Here is a 20,736-nt window from a genome sequence, read left to right on the forward strand (position 1 = left end):
TCAGAATGGACCATCCTGGATATATTCTATGATGGTTTATCTGAGCTATCAAAGATGTCATTGGATACTTCTGCAGGTGGATCCATTCACCTAAAGAAAATGCCTGCAGAAGCTCAAGAACTCATTGACATGGTTGCTAATAACCAGTTCATGTACACTTCTGAGAGGAATCCTGTGAGTAATGGGACGCCTATAAAGAAGGGAGTTCTTGAAATTGATACTCTAAATGTCATATTGGCTCAGAACAAAATATTGACTCAGCAAGTCAATATGATTTCTCAGAGTCTGAATGGAATGCAAGCTGCATCCAACAGTACTCAAGAGGCGCCTTCTGAAGAAGAAGCCTATGATCCTGAAAACCCTGCAATAGCAGAGGTGAATTACATGGGTGAACCTTATGGAAACACCTATAATCCATCATGGAGAAATCACCCAAATTTCTCATGGAAGGATCAAAATCCTCAACAAGGCTTTAATAATGGTGGAAGAAACAGGTTTGGCAATAGCAAGCCTTTTCCATCATCCACTCAGCAACAGACAGAGAATTCTGAGCAGAATCCATCTAGCTTAGCAAATTTAGTCTCTGATCTATCTAAGGCCACTGTGAGTTTCATGAATGAAACAAGGTCTTCCATTAGAAATTTGGAAGCACAAGTGGGCCAGCTGAGTAAAAGGATCACTGAAATCCCTCCTAGTACTCTCCCAAGCAATACAGAAGAAAATCCAAAAGGAGAGTGCAAGGCCATTGACATAACCAAAATGGCCGAACCCAAAGAGGGAGAGGAGGATGTGAATCCCAAGGAGGAAGACCTCCTGGGACGTCCAGTGACCAGTAAGGAGCTTCCCTCTGAGGAACCAAAGGACTCTGAGGCTCATCTAGAGACCATAGAGATTCCATTGAACCTCTTTATGCCATTCATGAGCTCTGATGAGTATTTCTCTTCTGAAGAGAATGAGGATGTTACTGAAGAGCAAGCTGCCAAGTTTCTTGGTGCAATCATGAAGCTGAATGCCAAATTATTTAGCATTGAAACTTGGGAAGATGAACCTCCCTTGTTCACCAATGAACTAAGTGATCTGGATCAACTGACATTGCCTCAAAAGAAACAGGATCCTGGAAAGTTCTTAATACCTTGTACCATAGGCACCATGATCTTTAAGGCTCTGTGTGACCTTGGTTCAGGGATAAACCTCATGCCCCTCTCTGTAATAGAGAAACTGGGAATCTATGGGGTGCAAGTTGCTAAAATCTCATTAGAGATGGCAGACAATTCAAGAAAACAGGCTTATGGACAAGTAGAGGACGTGTTAGTAAAGGTTGAAGGCCTTTACATCCCTACTGATTTCATAGTCCTAGATACTGGGAAGGATGAGGATGAATCCATCATCCTAGGAAGACCCTTCCTAGCCACAGCAAGAGCTGTGATTGATGTGGACAGAGGAGAATTGATCCTTCAAATAAATGAGGACAACCTTGCGTTTACAACTCAAGGATCTCTCTCTGCATCCATGGAGAGGAAGCAGAAAAAGCTTCTCTCAAAGCAGAGTCAACCAAAGCCCCCACAGTCAAACTCTAAGTTTGGTGTTGGGAGGCCACAACCAAACTCTAAGTTTGGTGTCAAACCCCCATATCCAAACTCTAAGTTTGGTGTTGGGAGGTCTCAACAAAGCTCTGCACATTTGTGAGGCTCCATGAGAGCCCACTGTCAAGCTATTGACATTAAAGAAGCGCTTGTTGGGAGGCAACCCAATGTTTATTTATCTAATTTTATTTTTGTTTTTCATGTTTCCTTAGGTTCATGATCATGTGGAGTCACAAAATAAACGAAAAATTTAGAAACAGAATCAAAAACAGCGGAAGAAAAATCACACCCTGGAGGAAGCACCTGTCTGGCGTTCAACGCCAGAACAGAGCATGGTTCTGGCGCTGAACGCCCAAAATGGGCAGTATCTGGGCGCTGAACGCCCAAAATGGGCAGCATCTGGGCGCTGAACGCCAGAATTGCACCCTGGAGAAGAGCTGGCGCTGAATGCCCAGAACAAGCATGGTTCTGGCATTCAACGCCAGAAATGGGCAACAAATGGGCGTTGAACGCCCAAAATGGGCACCAACCTGGCGCTGAACGCCCAGAGTTGTGTGCAAGGGCATTTTACATGCCTAATCTGGTGCAAGGTTGTAAATCCTTGAACACCTCAGGATCTGTGGACCCCACAGGATCCCCACCTACCTCCACTCACTCTCTTCTCTCTTCTCAATCATCCTCTATTCCCAATAAACACTCTTCCCCAAAACTCTTCACCACTCACATCCACCCACTCTTCCCCATAAACCTACCCAAAAAAACTCCACCTACCTTCAAAATTCAAATCAATTTCCCACCCAAACCCACCCATATGGCCGAACCTTAACCTCCCCTCCCTTCCCTATATAAAGCCTTCCATTCTTCTTCATATTCACACAACACAACCCTCTCTTCCCCTTCTTGGCCGAAACACAACCCCTTCTCCCTCTCCTCCATTTCTTCTTCTTCTTCATCTATTCTTTCTTCTTTTGCTCGAGGGCGAGCAACATTCTAAGTTTGGTGTGGTAAAACCATAGCTTTTTGTTTTTCTATAACCATTAATGGCACCTAAGGCCAGAGAATCCTCAAGAAAGAGGAAAGGGAAGGCAATTGCTTCCACCTCTGAGCCATGGGAGATGGAAAGATTCATCTCACAAGCCCATCACTAAGAAAAGGATGGAGCAAACAAGAGAACACATTCATAGATCTCAATAGGCACATGAAGAAGCTCATCACCATGAGATCCCGGAGATGCCTCACATGCATTTTCCTCCACAAAACTATTGGGAGCAAATCAATACCTCCCTAGGATAATTAAGTGCCAACATGGGACAATTAAGGGTGGAACATCAAGAGCACTCCATCATCCTTCATGAAATTAGAGAAGATCAAAAAGCAATGAGGGAGGAGCAACAAAGACAAGGAAGAGACATAGAAGAGCTCAAGGACATCATTGGTTCCTCAAGAAGGAAATGCCACCATCACTAAGGTGGACTCATTCCTTGTTCTTACTTTCTCTGTTTTTCGTTTTCCTTATGTTAAGTGCTTATCTGTGTTTGTGTCTTCATTACATGATCATTAGTAGTTAGTAACTTTGTCTTAAAGTTATGAATGTCCTACGCATCCATCACCTCTCTTAAATGAAAAATATTTTAATTCAAAAGAACAAGAAGTACATGAGTTTCGAATTTATCCTTGAACTTAGTTTGATTATATTGATGTGGTGACAATGCTTCTTGTTTTCTGAATGAATGCTTGAACAGTGCATGTGTCTTTTGAAGTTGTTGTTTAAGAATGTTAAATATGTTGGCTCTTGAAAGAATGATGACAAGGAGACATGTTATTTGATAATCTGAAAAATCATAAAAATGATTCTTGAAGCAAGAAAAAGCAGCAAAGAACAAAGCTTGCAGAAAAAAAAAATATATATGCGAAAAAAATATAAAGAAAAAAGAAAAAGCAAGCAGAAAAAGCCAAAGCTCTTAAAACCAAGAGGCAAGAGCAAAAAGCCAATAACCCTTAAAACCAAAAGGCAAGGGTAAATAAAAAGGATCCCAAGGCTTTGAGCATCAGTGGATAGGAGGGCCTAAAGGAATAAAATCCTGGTCTAAGCGGCTAAACCAAACTGTCCCTAACCATGTGCTTGTGGCGTGTAGGTGTCAAGTGAAAACTTGAGACTAAGCGGTTAAAGTCAAGGTCCAAAAGCAAAAAAAAGAGTGTGCTTAAGAACCCTAGACACCTCTAATTGGGGACTTTAGCAAAGCTGAGTCACAATCTGAAAAGGTTCACCCAGTTATGTGTCTGTGGCATTTATGTATCCGGTGGTAATACTGGAAAACAAAGTGCTTAGGGCCACGGCCAAAACTCATAAAGAAGCTGTGTTCAAGAATCATCATACTGAACTAGGAGAATCAATAACACTATCTGAACTCTGAGTTCCTATAGAAGTCAATCATTCTGAACTTCAATGGATAAAGTGAGATGCCAAAACTATTCAAGAGGCAAAAAGCTACAAGTCCCGCTCATATGATTGAAGTTATGTTTCATTGATAGTTTGGAATTTATAGTATATTCTCTTCTTTTTATCCTACTTGATTTTCAGTTGCTTGGGGACAAGCAACAATTTAAGTTTGGTGTTGTGATGAGCGGATAATTTATACGCTTTTTGGCATTGTTTTTAGTATGTTTTTAGTAGAATCTAGTTACTTTTAGGGATGTTTTTATGCTAAATTCACATTTCTGGAGTTTACTATGAGTTTGTCTGTTTTTCTGTGATTTCAGGTATTTTCTGGCTGAAATTGAGGGATTTGAGCAAAAATCAGATTCAGAGGTTAAAGAAGGACTGCTGATGCTGTTGGATTCTGACCTCCCTGCACTCAAAATGGATTTTCTGGAGCTAAAGAACTCAAAATGGCGCGCTTCCAATTGCGTTGAAAATTAGACATCCAGGGCTTTCCAGCAATATATAATAGTCTATACTTTGCCCAAGTTTAGATGACGCAAACTGGCGTTCAACGCCAGCTCTCTACCCAATTCTGGCGTCCAGCGCCAGAAACAAGTTGCAAAGTGGAGTTCAACGCCCAAAATGGCACAAAAGCTGCCGTTCAACTCCAAGAATGACCTCTCCACGTGTAGACTTCAAGCTCAGCCCAAGCACACACCAAGTGGGCCCCGGAAGTAGATTTATGCATCAATTACTTATTTCTGTAAACCCTAGTAACTAGTTTAGTATAAATAGGACTTTTTACTATTGTATTAGACATCCGGAGTTTTATCTTTGGATCATCTTTGGACGCCTGGTTCTTAGATCAGAGGGGCTGGCCATTCGGTCATGCCTGGACCTTTCACTTATGTATTTTCAAACGGTAGAGTTTCTACACTCCATAGATTAAGATTGAATGAGTATCTCTTGGATCTCTTAATCAGAATCTTCGTGGTATAAGCTAGATTGATGGCGGCATTCATGAGAGTCCAGAAAGTCTAAACCTTGTCTGTGGTATTCCGAGTAGGACTCTGGGATTGAATGACTGTGACGAACTTCAAACTCGCGAGTGCTGGGCGTAGTGACAGACGCAAAAGGATAGTAAATTCTATTCCAGTATGACCGAGAACCTCCAAGATGATTAGCCATGCAGTGACAGTGCATCGGACCATTTTCATAGAGAGGAATAGGATGCAGCCATCGACAAGGGTGATGCCTCCAGACGATTAGCCGTGCTGTGACAGAGCATTTGGACCATTTTCCTGAGAGGATTGAAAGTAGCCATTGGCACCGGCGACATCCTTACAAAAAGCCAGCCATAGAAAGGAGTAAGACTGATTGGATGAAGACAGCAGGAAAGCAGAGGTTCAGAGGAACGAAAGCATCTCTATGCGCTTATCTGAAATTCTCACCAATGATTTACATAAGTATTTCTATCCTTATTTTATTATATTATTTTCGAAAACTCCATAACTATTTTATATCCGCCTGACTGAGATTTACAAGGTGACCATAGCTTGCTTCAGACCAACAATCTCCGTGGGATCGATCCTTACTCACGTAAGGTTTATTACTTGGACGACCCAGTGCACTTGCTGGTTAGTTGTACCGAAGTTGTGACAAATTATGAATTAAGATTAGAGCACCAAGCTTTTGGAGCCACTACCAGAGATCACAATTTCGTGCACCAATAAGTTAAAGTAGAAGAGTAGTTTAATAAACTTGACCAATTTTAACAATCTTAGTTATAATCAATTATATATTTCCTTATGATATAATTTTTGAATTTAGAAAATATTGGCAATATATAACATCAATTTTAATTCTAACCTATATATAAAATAAAATCAAATATACTAACCGAAAACTATGTAGTACACATATAAATTAATATTTAAGAAAACGTTTTTGGCATATATTGAAAAAAAAAGTAACACACACACATATATATATATGTGTGTGAGTATATATATATATTAGGGACCGATGCACTCTTCAACCAATGGGGACAAGTGTCTCCAGTAAAATTTGAAAAAGAAGTGAGTGATTTTTAGTAATATATTTTATTTGCCCCCATTACCTAATTAATTTTGACCCCCCCTCAAATCCCTAACCCCTCTCCTTCTTCCCTTTTCCAAATTTCTTTCTCTACTACTCCAGCCTTTGCCCTCCAGAGCTATTGCCACCAGTGCCGCTACTCCGCATCTCCGCCAGTGTCACTGGCTCACTGATACTATCGGCGCTGCACCGCTGCCCCCCGTTCAGCGTTTCTCCCGCATGGCTCCGTCACTGTTATAATTCTTTTTTCATTTCCTTTTACTTCTTCTGCGTGGCTGAGCATCTGAATTTGCCTTATTCTTCCGTGTTACTGGCTGTGTGGTTCTGCCACTGCGTTCCTTCGATGTCTAGTTCTACCTTCTTCTTCAGCATTTGTCACTGCGTGCCTCACTAGTTATCTGGTACTCTGGTTCTGCCTTCTTCTTCTATGTTCATCTGTTGTATTTCTCTTCAGCTTTTCTGGTTTTGCCTTCTTCTTTTGAGATCCGTCCCTCAGTCCCTGCTCTTCAGTCTTCAGCAGTTCAGCCTTCGTCTTGCAGTCCTGTTACCACTGGGCCTGGGCGCTGCACCGCTGCTGTGTTTTGCCTTATAGATTTAGCAGTTCAGCCCAGTGAAGCAATAAAGCAATACTGAAAGTTTGAAATACTGAAAGTCTGCCTCCTTGGACTCTTGATACATTCATGATTCAATGGACTCTTGCAATTCTTTGAATTCATTTTCAACTTACACTTGATGAAAAATATCTTGGGAGTTACTAATGAGTTATCTCAAGCATTACAAAGGAATGATCAAGACATTGTAAATGCTATGGCGTTGGTTAAAGTGTCTAAGCAACGGTTGCAAAATATAAGAGATGATGATTGGTCTCTTTTACTTGACGAAGTCTCATTATTTTGTGACAAACATAATAGTAATGTTCCAAAAATGGATGATATATTTGTGTCACAAGAAGATCAAGATACAAAGCTCAAAAGATCTCAAATTTGCATCATTTCCAAGTTGAGATATTCTATCAAGTAGTTGATAGACAACTTCAAGAACTCAACAATCGTTTTACAGAGATGAATACTGAATTGCTTCTTTGTATAGATTATCTGAATCCAATACACTCTTTTTTGCGTTTGATAAGGAGAAGTTGATCCAGTTAGCTCAATTCTATCTATTAGAAATTTCTTCCACTGAACTTTTGACACTTAATAGTCAACTTGAGAACTTCATATTAGATGTGTGTTCTAATGATCAATTCTCAAACTTAAATAGGATTAGTGCTCTTTCTCAGAATTGGTTGAGACTCAAAAAATATTATTTATCCATTATTGTTTCTTCTTTTGAAGTTAGTTTAGTTTTGTCTGTAGCAACTGCATCAGTTGAAAGAGCTTTCTCTGCTATGAACATCATAAAGAGTCGACTTAGTAACCGTATGGGAGATGAATTTTTAAATGATTGTTTAGTGACATATATAAAAAAAATATTTAATTGTATCGACAATAAAAAGATTATTCAATTATTTTAAAATATAAAACTCAAAATAATAAAATTTTAAATTATATATTATTATTTTAAATTATTATTTTATTAATTTAATTTATTAATTAAATAATTTAAAAAATAATTATATTTTATAACACTATAATATAATTATAAAAATTATTATTTATATCATATATATTTTCCTCCCACTTACAAAATTTTTTACATTCGCCACTATATATATATATATATATATATAAGAAAAATGTTTGGTATACATACTTTTAGTACATTGAAACATATATTATATATTATTCCCGAAATATATGTCGTATGAACTTATGGGAGGCGGCGTAAACATGTGTAGTAATAATAAGCTTAAAATAAAGCATTTGTATCATATAATTGATCACTTGAACCGGAAGGAAATTAAGTACTTGTCAAGACTCAAGAGTAGTAAATTAAACTTTGTATTTTATATAACAATGATTAATCTTAGTAGCACACGGAAACCACATAACAACAAATAAAATTCGGTTTAGCATTCTTTAACAAACATGTCTGTACATATGTATGAATAATGTATCCATATATAAATACCCAATCCTTAAAAACCAGAACCAAGTGCTTTCAGAAAACAGCACCTTAGCTTGTATTCCAAATTAATTGGAGCTTCATTTGTCTAAGGTATCAGAACCAGATAACATACACAAAGATGCAGCCTCCCGTCAAAAATGGCTTCAACATGTTTTTGGGCAACTCGACGGAGTGGCGCCTTTCGAATGGGCCGGCTTACTTGAACTCGCCGCCGGCATACATAGAACCTGAATCTGTCACCTTGGATCCTTCTCGAGCTTTCTTGAAGGATGTCAAGCGCCTCATCGTTAAGGTTAGTTATTATTTGTTAGCCCAAACAAATGAAATCTATTGACAACCATTTTTTTCTGTTACAGAACGATCATGAAATTTGAAACTATAGACCTTATACATATATACAGAACAATTGTGCACTTATCATGAGTTTTATTTTTGGTATTTGGTAATATATATTTTTTTAAATTTCTCTGTTTTGCTATTTATTTTGTTTAAGACGCGAAGTAGCTTGAAAACCATTATCACTAGTTCATCCCTACTGTCTTTGTATTTTTATTTTATTCTCCCGGGGGATGGATTTTTTCTCTATTTTTATTTGTTATTATTATTTTTTAGAAAGAAATCTGCATTGTTTGTCCCCTGCTTTGTATATAGTTTTACACAGAAAACCTTGTAAATGTTGCCCGTCTCAACTCCAAATTGGTTTTTAATTTGATTTCTTTTTTATTCGTTGCGTTTTTCTTCACGATGGCTCTTAAAACTGTGTTTTGGGTTATTTAATCTGGATATTTGGTATTTGGGGAGAAACGATGAGATTATTGAACCCATAGTGTGGTTCCACCAAGAGTAGTTCTGAGTTCACCATACTATTAGCAGCTAACGGAATATGTTATGCCTTGAAATGTCATGATCAAAGTGTCCTTGAATCTATATCATGGGTTACATGTAATTATGTTATGTAAGAAAATTTTTGGATTATGTCATTGATTCAAGAAGTTAGAACCCATCCTTATATAAGAGTTTTGTGAAGAGATCTATTTTGTATATTTATCATGTTTCGCCATTGAATTGATACATAATTTTATTTCTGAAATGCGTATGGCTGCAAACTTCATTTCATTCTAATTTTTAAAAGGATTGTATATCAAATCAATATATATATATATATGAATTGATATACAATATTACTTTATGTTCACTGATCCTTATTTTCCATTTTTCTTGTTACAATATTACTTCTTTTTATAGATGTTATAGACTTATAGCATTACTTTTGATTTATTAACGAAAATTTATAACAAGGAAAAAAGAAAACAGAAAAAGAGAAGTTACCCATCCTAAAGTAGTCCCCCTCTTTTGGACCTTATCCTAAATTAGTCTTCTGAGGGCTAAAATTTGTAGTTGCTATCCTTCGTAAAACGTACCACTATATTACAAATCTTTATCTATCTGTTGATACATCACCCTTTTATCATGAAGCTATTATTTTTTTTCTAAATTTTTTTAATCTTTCAAAATCAAAAATAAAATAAAGGTGATTTAAATTTAATATATTTTATTTTTTTATTATCATGTCTTACCAATCTCCTGGTTGGCAGATCTCTTTATGCTAATTAAAAGTCTCCAAAGCATATTCATTTTATTGAAGTGAATCATCAAAATTTTAAATTTGATATTTAAGTTTTTAATAAATTTTTATTATTTTAAAAGTTTTTAAATTTATTATTGTCAGAAAATTAATCTTTCTATCATTTAATAAATTTTTTTTAACAAACATGTTAAATATTAAAAACTTAATAAATTTTATTATAAAATAAATAAGTCATTCTTTTATCAAAAGACGGATTTGTTTAAAAACTTTTAAAATTATAAAATATAATTAAAAAATAAATTATCTATAAATTAATTTAAATATTTACTCAAAATTTTATCTTCCCCAAACATCAGCCACTCTTTGTTTGTCAGACAGAGTCTCCTGCTATCCACACAGATGACAGACCACATGCATATTTAATAAATAAATATTGGTATGAAGGACTTCTGCAAAACAATAAAGAAGATTTAAATTTAAAATCGTAAAAGAAATTGCAAGACTATGAGAGAATGAGTGAGTAAGAGATATTTATGATTAATTTTGTTAAGATATTTAGTAAAAGAAATTTTCAAGTTTTTAACAAACAAATAATAAATTATAATTTATATTCATAAAAAATATAAATGTTAATAATATATTTATTAAATATAAAAATTTTATTAAAAAAATAACAAAAATTTAGAATTTAAATGTTTTTGTTAAATTAAATTTATTTTTTATTAATATAATTTTAATTTTTTTATTTGATGAATATATTTGTTAATATTTATATCTTTTATGAATATAGATAATATTTATTTAATAAAGAAATATGCGCCAACTGGACTAACTCAGTTGAGGTCACGAAGAATGGTTAAATTCCTTTCTCTCCCAGTCCAAGTCGCATAAAATTGTAATTAAAAATAATAAATTTTAATAATTTTCTAGTATTATTGTTCTGGATCCGTCAAGGTGAGGAAGAGGATTCTTGACTCATGCTTTGTGGGTGAAATTTCATTTATGATTTATTTTTTCTAAGCTAGCTCCCACTAGCTAAGCGGTTTTGTCATAGAATTGTCTTTTTTTTTTTAATTATTAGTCAGTCAATAAAATAATAACAAAATTATATGATTAATAAATATTATTATTTTAAATTAATATTTAATAAATATATTTACAAAAAATTAAATATATATAATTTATATTTATATTTATTAAAATTTTTATATATAATTTAACATAATTTATAGTTATATTTATTAGAATTTATACTTATAAATTAATAAAATTTATTTATTAAAAATAATTTAATATTTGTAGTGGTCAATTACTAATCAAAATCACTAAAATCGGTTGATCTTCAAAACTTTCTAACAAAATAATATTTGAATTTGACATAAATATTTTTTATTAAATTTATTTCTCATATTTGTGCCACCCTAAACTAATCTAACAAAAATTAGATAAGATTAGGTCTCGATATATAATTAACATATAGTTTTAGAAATTATAGGTAATAAACTAATAAAATCTTATGCGTAAAAAATTAAATTCAAAGAATATTATATAATATTTATATTAAAATAAGTTATTATGAAACAAAAATAATATTGTATAATATAAAAGATTTCAGGTCGGATTCGGGTCTTCCTGAATTCCATCCGGAAACGACACCAAATAAAAAAAAGGCTAATCCGAATCTGTAAATATGTTTTGGGTTAATGGGTTCGTTTAGAATCCGGTCGAATCTTGTTCGATCATAATAGTAGGAAATTAGGAAGCATGGATCCCGCTCTATCCTTCGTAGCATATTCTGTTTAAGATATAAGGTAGCGTTTGGTGAAGAGACAGAGACTGAAAGACTGAGACTGAGAGACAAGGACTAAGAGATAGATAGAAATAAATTTTAGTATTCTATTTAGTGCAAAGTAGGAGATAGAAATTAAAACAAAAATGAAACTCTAATTTGATTTGTACAAAAAGTAAAATTAGAATTAATTAATTGAAATGAGGGTATTTTAGGTATAAAATGTTATTAAAATTTCAGTCTCTGTCTTTAAAAATTTCAGTCTCCTGTGTCCTTATTTTTTGGAAGTACTGAAATACTAAAATTTTAAGGACAAAGACAAAAATTTTAATATCAGTTTCTGAACCAACAAACATTATACTGAATTTCAGTCTTGGAGTCTGTGTCCTATTACTTCAAAACAAACACTACCTTAATGAATAGGAATAGCAACGTTGTTCTACGGAGATCCATGTGATGTGCAGTTTTACTAATACTATTATTATAGTATTATGGCTTTGATGACAATATTTTTGTGAAGTGATACTCCATGATAACATTTTTATATAAAGATAATATTATAGATTATTAAATGAATTGATATATTTAATTAAATATATTTAATTAATTATTCACAAATTTATAATACCATATTTTTGTGAAGATGTTATCATGTGAATATTTTTGTTTTTGTGAATATATTTCAAATGAGTAAAACAATATCTATAATAAATTAATAATGTAAGGGAACTGTCGCATTTTATTGAATATGTGCAACATAACATTAGATTTACTCATTCATTTCAGCTCAAACCATTTTCCATGCACTGATTTTTTTCTTCCTCCAAATTTCTTTATATCCCAATTTCCCAGATTTGTTAACAATTTACACGTATAAACGGTTAGGATATAGTTGTTGTTATTATTATTAAATTTTAATCATTTTATTCATCTTTATACTTTTATCGAATTTATAATTATATTTTTATATTTTTTTAATTAAATTTTTATACAATTTTAAATTTTATAATTAAATTTTTTATTATAAAAAATATTAAAATTAATTAAATATTTTTTATAAATTAAAAATATTTATAATTATAAATTTAATTAAATTTTTAATAGTATGTATTTTAAAAAAATATTAGATTAATTTTAATATTTTTAATATAAAAAATTTAATTATAAAATTAAAAGTAGTATAATGATTCAAATTAAAAAAATATATAAAAATGTAATTAAACTTTATTATTGTTGTTGTTGTTGTTGTTGTTGTTGTTGTTGTTGTTATGTAATTAACTGATTTTTTTATTTTTCTATGGTTGAAGGTTGGAACTGCGGTGGTTACTCGCAGCGATGGAAGATTAGCATTGGGGAGACTTGGAGCTCTTTGTGAGCAGGTAAACCCATAGAGCATGATGCAGTTTCAAACCACTTAGAATAATATTGACTAATACCATAGATACTCCAAACCAGATCCAAATATGGTTAAATCCTTACTCTGGTCATGTAACTTTTGTTGTGACTTTAGACTTATGTTTTCTTGCAGCTTAAAGAATTAAATTCTAGGGGATATGAGGTTATATTAGTGACTTCAGGTGCTGTCGGCCTTGGACGTCAAAGACTAAGATATCGCAGATTGGCCAATAGCAGGTTCATGCTTTCCTTACATGAATTTGTAGAATGATATTTTCTTATATCAGACATAAGAGAATCTATTGAGTTTCAATAAATTACTCTTTTTTTTTATTAGCACAATCTGAGCATGCTCCTAATTATTTAATTAGGGTTTGACCTCAATGAGATTTAAGGGATTTCATGTTTAGAATAGGTTGATTTTAAGAGAGCAAGCAAGAAAATCTTAACCATAAAATAACCGATTTAATTACTTATTATGCAGTTTTTCGGATCTTCAAAAGCCACAAGGTGAATTCGATGGAAAAGCATGTGCAGCCGTTGGGCAGAGTAGTCTTATGGCTCTTTATGATACCATGTTCAGCCAGGTGCTTAAGCATTTGAACCTATAATATGGATTCCTAATATCTTTATATCTATAACCATCACTCTTTGGTATATCCTTATGCAGATTCAAGAATGTATTAACTAGTGTTTCTTTGATTGATCTCATATAACATAGTTTCCTCCTTAGTTATTGATTATTGATGCTGATATATTATGATTTGGTTGGTGCAGCTTGATGTGACTTCATCCCAACTTCTTGTGAATGATGGCTTCTTTAGGGATGCAGGTTTCAGAAAACAACTTTCAGACACTGTGCACTCACTATTGGATTTAAGAGTTATCCCCATTTTCAATGAAAATGATGCTGTTAGTACTAGGAAGGCACCATATGAGGTATCTTGATTTTCCTTATCACATTTATTCATTTGAAATCACTCTTATATATTCATGAGCACATCTAAGATTTTCTTGTTATAAATTACATTCAACTTTCTAATATAACAAATCAATAAGTGTTACCTGTAACATCAATTAATCTTAGCGGGAGATCAATGTAATTTACTATGATTATGGTTCTGAGAACCGGACCGAATATCAGTCGGTTCAACCTAATTAATCAAAAATCAGTTATCAAATTAGTCTGAATCGAGGTAAAAAATCGTTTGGAAAGAACTAGTCAAAAATCGAAAAAATAGGTTTAAAAACTGATTAACCAATCGAATGGCTGCGATTTTTTAAGGGTTAACCGGTTTAAAATAATAAATTACAATTTTTTAAATAAATGCATATTTTATACATAAATATATTATATTATTATATCTGGTTTAGTCCCGGTTGAACATCGATTGAATCTTTGAACTTCTAATTCCACTAGTTCAATAACCGGTTCAATTTTCAGAACTTGACTATGATTGATGCATTTTAAGCCAGAGCTGTTCCTTTGTGACAAATTACATTTGAAACAAGAAACTTTGGTTATCTTGGTTTTATGACATACAATTACATTTAATTGCAAGCACTGCCCGCAGGATTCATCTGGTATATTCTGGGACAATGACAGTTTGGCTGGTTTATTAGCATTGGAACTAAAGGCTGATCTTCTTGTTCTGTTGAGTGATGTTGAAGGCCTTTATAGTGGCCCTCCATCTGACCCAAACTCAAAGCTAATTGATACATATGTGAAAGAAAAGCATCAAAAGGAAATCACTTTTGGAGACAAATCAAGATTGGGGAGAGGGGGTATGACTGCCAAAGTTAATGCTGCTGTTTGTGCTGCTTATGCTGGCACCCCAGTCATCATTACTAGGTACTCTTTTTAATTTATGATTATCATTTCTTTTGGTATGATCTTGCTGGTATAAAAAAGGGGGTTGATTGCTATGCATTTATAAACAGAGTGTAAAAGACTTTTATATTGTTTTACAATTAAATTTTCGTGTGTTGTATGACTTGATATAATAGATTATTGAATTAAACGTTTGACGTAACAATACATGATTGAATATCTATGTAACACTTACCGTAACTTTTTTTCGTTTCACATTTAAGAGAAATAATTATGTGGAAGATCGAATAAATTACGGATGAAATCAAAGAATTAAAGGAAATTTGAGAGAACGAGAAACACAAAGAATCACACAATGTCCATTATAATCAATAATCACTAATATTAATACAATTTTCTACTGTAACTATATCTATCTCTATTAACTGGTCTAATTTTTATCCCATTATAAATGTTGCATCCCATGCACTTGTTTGTCATGTTTGTTAGCCAATAAGTTTCCATTTTGTTTAGCGTGGTCAGAATTAAATTAACCAAAATGATAACAAATTAAATTTTTATTTTGAGCAATATTGATTCTTTTTATATGTACAAAATACAATCATACTTGTGGATGTTTCATTTTTTTAATGGCTTTCATTATCTTGAACCTCTTTTGAAGTGGCTATGCAACAGACAACATCATAAGAGTACTCCAAGGAGATAGAATTGGCACTGTTTTCCACAAAGATGCACATCTGTGGGCCCACATAAAGCAAGTGAGTGCACGTGAGATGGCAATTTCAGCACGTGATTCTTCAAGACGACTTCAAGTAAGTAACAAGGGTTTAGCTAACATGTATCCTAAGAACAAGTTATAGTTACTATTAGTAGAAGTTTTTAAACTTTTACTTAAATAAATGAATAACAAATACATTGAAAATTTAAACTTTGTATCTTAATCTATATAAATTTTTTTAATCAATAACATTAACTTGTGCTGGCACATATTAGCTAAATCCAAGTAACGATTGCATTTTTATGCAATTAACCTTCTAGTACTTATAGTTGCCTTTTTGGTTATTGCTAATAATGATACACTTGAATTGGTAATTGGTAGTCTCATTGGTACTATATTGGGATTTTTCTTTTTTCCACTTCAGTCTTTAAACTCTGAAGAAAGGAGGAAGATATTGCTAGCAGTGGCAGATGCACTAGAGAAAAATCTAAGCTTGATAATGGAAGAGAATGGAGTTGATATTGCTGATGCAGAGCTTGCTGGATTGGAAAAATCACTCATCTCTCGTTTGGCCCTCAAGCCTGAGAAGGCAAGAATTTTTATCACTTAAAAGTGAAAATACTGAAACATAACTATGCCCTCTTGTTTAGATCATTGACTTAAAGAGAAATGTTATATGTATATATTACGTGTGTGACATTGCTTACTATTGATTTAGTAACATGAATTCACCAATTAGGTATTGTATCGCGTACTAATTCGTGTGTATCACATACCAATTCATCTGCGAATTGAAATGTCATATACGCTTATCCGTTTTCATATTGGAATGTATTTAGTTCAATGTAATTATGAATTTAACATGTGATTCGGCACGCTGGGAGACATTGCTTACTTGGATGCGTCACTTTTGTGAATTCTTTTTTTCTTGATGTGATCATGTTCCTTGTGTCTTACCTATACTTTCTGTATTTTCAGATTGCTGGGCTTGTGAAATCTGTTCGAATGTTGGCAGACATGAAGGAACCTATTGGTCAGATTTTAAAGAGAATTGAGGTCAAAACTCCCTTATATCTACATATATTTTTTTTTTAATAAAAATACAAGTGACACTATTATTAGATCACATATGTATTCATGTCCGAATTTTCTTAAATTTGATAACCTTGATTCTTCAAGATTATATGACATGATTCAATGGTTGGATTGATAAAATTCATACAGTATGCAAAGTTATTAAAAAACGGTATAAGTTGGTAAGATTTATTATTTGCTTGCTACGTATTAGTTTCTGACTAGTGCTATTTGTATTCAGCTAGCAGATAAACTCACACTAGAGCGAATATCGTGTCCTTTGGGTGTTGTCCTAGTTATTTTTGAGTCACGACCAGATGCCCTTGTTCAGGTTAACATAAAAATACCATCCTTCTTAGTCCTTTTCATGGTGTGAATTTGTATTGTTGTGTTAAAACATTGATGATTAACATGTTTGTTGATACGGAATCATAGATTGCTGCTTTGGCAGTTCGAAGTGGAAATGGTTTATTGCTTAAAGGTGGAAAGGAAGCCAAAAGATCAAATGCTGCCTTACACAAGGTAAGTTCCTTCATTTTAGGTCATTTTTCTATTAATTGTTATTTAAAATAATATAAATCTATCAAATTTATAGTACCAAGTTGCATATTTTGGAATGATCGAAGGAGGCAATTTGCAAAGAAAGGATATAATACATTTATTTTAAATTCGATTGAGTCATACACTTTTAAATTCAAGATCTAAAGCACACATAACATAAAGCTCATGAAGATAAAATGCAAATAACCCTTTATTTTATATATGACATTGTTGTTTTATCTGATTAATCTGAATCAGAACTATGTGTTTATTTGAAACATATATCATATTTAAGATTTCATTACTTCTTGCAGGTTATTACTTCAGCTATTCCAGAAACAGTTGGTGACAAACTTATAGGACTTGTGACTTCAAGGGAAGAGATCCCGGATTTGCTTAAGGTTGATAAAAATACAAGTAATACTCCTAACAATTATTTGTCCAGATGATGTTTATCAAACTAATTATACTCTGCAACAGCTTGATGATGTGATAGATCTTGTTGTCCCCAGAGGCAGTAACAAGCTTGTTTCTCAAATCAAGGAATCAACAAAGATTCCTGTCCTCGGCCATTCTGGTAATGTGACACATCAAGTTTCTTAAAAGGCTAAAGCTTCATTTTGGTCCCCCTACATTTTTAATTGAGCATTTCTTCGTCATTATTTTAGTTCTTTCGTTAGGTATTAGTTGATGTCTCACGTTAAGTTACACATGACATTTTCAACTGATGTGACATGCCATATGTCACTTAACACGACACATTAGTAAATCCATAATGGCTAAACTAAAATAACCAATAGAATTACAATTTCAAAATATCAAGAATTAATCATATTTACAAACTCAAGGACCAAATATAAATTATGATTCTATTAAGTTTTCATTTTTTTTTTCATGCAGATGGAATTTGTCATGTGTATGTTGACAAAGCTGCTAATATTGATATGGCGAAGCAGATTGTAAAGGATGCAAAGATTGATTATCCTGCAGCTTGCAATGCAATGGTAATTACAAATCTCATCACTTGGAAATAATTGATATAAATTGTGTTAAAGGACTGTGCTTATTATAATATATTTTGTGCTGATTTTATTAGGAAACCCTTCTTGTACACAAGGATCTGTCAGAAACTGGTGGACTTAATCAACTTGTTGCTGAACTCACAAAAGAAGGTTTCAGCTTAATATAAATGGATTTAGTTATAATGAACAATATTCACTCAAAATTAATATTCTCAAGAGTTTAACTTCTATGCATTATAAACATAAAAATTTGCACAGATATCAAATCTAATGTTATCACGTAATGTAATAAAAAGAATTAATCATTTTTAATACCCTTTTTAATAATTTATTGGCAGGTGTTGAACTATATGGTGGACCAAGAGCAAGTGGCTTATTGAACATTACTAAAACAAGTTCTTTCCATAAGGAGTATAGCTCACTAGCATGCACAATTGAAATTGTTGATGATGTATCTGCTGCCATTGATCACATACATCAATATGGAAGGCATGCTAGTTTCTTTTGCTTATTTTTCATTGTTTTGATTTTTCTAAAGTCATAGACATCATTGTTATGCTAAAATTACTTTACCATGTTGCAGTTCTCATACTGAATGCATTGTTACAGAAGACCCCGAAGTTGCTGAAACTTTCTTACGTCAAGTTGATAGGTACCTATAGGTTTTTATTCTTTTTTCCATATTGTTTAACCTTTGATGTTAAATAATGGCAATAGAAAATAAGGATGCATTTAGATTCTATCTCCGAGATAGAAATACTAACACAACGACAAATAAAACAGATATAGGATTCTTCTTTTGGGCAAAGGATTAGATGGTCCCATTATGTTTGAGATTATTAAGTGGTCCTAATTAAAAACTATTAAATTCTAGTTTTAATGTATTTTTAAAATAATCCTTAGAAATTTATATTTGCAAACAAGTCCCTCTTTTTCTTTATTCATTTATCTCTAATCATAAACTTAGGATATAACAATGTTAGTTTTCCAATAGAAGAAGAAAAAAGTATTTATCAATGGTGTCCTTCATTATTCCAGGATGATATGTTCCATGAATACCATCCATGGCTTTGAAATAATTCTTTCTCTGAGACATAAAACTTTGTCTATGTTTGTGTCACCACAACCAAAGGAGTTTCTATGTTCATTGTCAATATATTTCTATTATTTAAATGCATATAATTTTGTTTGAAACATAATTCAATATCTTTACATTGAATGACATTAATGTTTCACGGAATTTCTCACATAACTTCCCCATGAATATGAATAAGTCATGTTCTTTACTTTACGTTGATAATTTTGTTTTATTTTGTCCTGATAAATAAATAGTGCTGCTGTATTCCACAATGCAAGTACAAGGTTCTGTGATGGAGCACGCTTTGGTCTTGGAGCAGAGGTGGTGTATCTTCTAGAAATGACATTGTGTTTGCAATAATCACATTTATTTTCTCAAATGTTATTCGTTTTCTTTATTATTATTATTATTGATCACTGATCAGGTTGGAATAAGCACCAGCAGAATTCATGCTCGAGGCCCTGTAGGAGTTGAGGGGTTATTAACTAGTAAATGGTATGGACTCCTGCACTTTTTTCTTGATTTATTTTTATTATTTAAAAAATAAAATAAAATATTAGCACCACCAACAGGCTAACTGAGAAAACATTTTCCGTTATTCTGTTGTATGTTCAAAAAATAAAATAAACTGTTGTATGTTTTATTATGTTTAATTTTGTTTCCTTATCTACTTTCAAGAACTTATCAACTTTTTTTAAATTACAATTGTAAACTATTTGCATGAGTTACGAAACTAATAAATACTTTTCAATTCAACAAATAATATTTACGATAAATGATACAATTTGCTGCAGGATATTGAGAGGGAGTGGGCAAGTGGTAGACGGTGATCGAGGGGTCACTTACACTCACAAGGAACTTCCAATCATAGCATGATTATATATAATCTAAAACAAAAGGATAGTTTTGAAGCTAAATATATATTGGCTATGTATTATTATTATTATTATTATTATTATTATTATTATTATTATTATTATTATTATTATTATTATTATTATTATTATTATATCATCTTCAATCCAGCAGCTTTTATCTGTTGTATTAAAATATACAGAAGTTGCTGTGATGCTAGCTAGCAGTGTACAACCTTATCACAATTTACTTCCACTTCTTCCTTTTCCTTTTTTTTTTCTTTGTATGAATGATATTGTTTAACTATGTTGATCTTTGATGAAGTATTACTAGTTACTAGAGACTGTGATACTATAATGGAATAACAAAGTTGACACCACACTAGTAATGTGAAGCAACAATTGCTTGTGAACTTGAATATGTTATTATTATTACTATTATTATGTTATGAACACATGATGCAACTTCTGTTATCACATTCAACAAATAGACAGGGGCCGGAATGGGGTTTTGGTGACGGAAAAGCACGTTTCGGTGATGCTTTTCAACTCTATAGCTTCAGTTTTCACCCATCGCACCGGAGGAAATTCCGGCTTATTTACATTGTGTTGGTCAAAATGTTTAATCGCATTAACTGTTTTCTTAGGCCACTTCTTATTCCCACAAATGTGTATTAT

General features: G+C 32.7%; 1 protein-coding gene across 1 annotated transcript; it reads left to right on the top strand.

The window, feature by feature from the left end:
• The first annotated feature begins 8,168 nt into the window (after positions 1 to 8,168).
• LOC107639408 (delta-1-pyrroline-5-carboxylate synthase) lies at positions 8,169 to 20,186 on the top strand. The gene is made up of 20 exons (XM_016342897.3): positions 8,169 to 8,461; positions 12,854 to 12,925; positions 13,075 to 13,178; positions 13,426 to 13,528; positions 13,719 to 13,880; positions 14,516 to 14,793; positions 15,434 to 15,584; positions 15,915 to 16,079; positions 16,469 to 16,546; positions 16,806 to 16,895; positions 17,000 to 17,086; positions 17,419 to 17,505; positions 17,585 to 17,681; positions 18,005 to 18,108; positions 18,201 to 18,276; positions 18,465 to 18,615; positions 18,710 to 18,778; positions 19,459 to 19,525; positions 19,629 to 19,699; positions 19,999 to 20,186. The coding sequence occupies exons 1-20, from the start codon at positions 8,288 to 8,290 to the stop codon at positions 20,078 to 20,080; spliced, it is 2,268 nt and encodes a 755-aa protein (XP_016198383.1). The 5' UTR covers positions 8,169 to 8,287; the 3' UTR covers positions 20,081 to 20,186.
• The last annotated feature ends 550 nt before the right edge of the window (positions 20,187 to 20,736 follow it).

The sequence above is a fragment of the Arachis ipaensis genome, chromosome B4, assembly GCF_059453495.1.
Source record: "Arachis ipaensis isolate K30076 ecotype BB chromosome B4, ASM5945349v1, whole genome shotgun sequence".
NCBI lineage: Eukaryota > Viridiplantae > Streptophyta > Magnoliopsida > Fabales > Fabaceae > Arachis > Arachis ipaensis.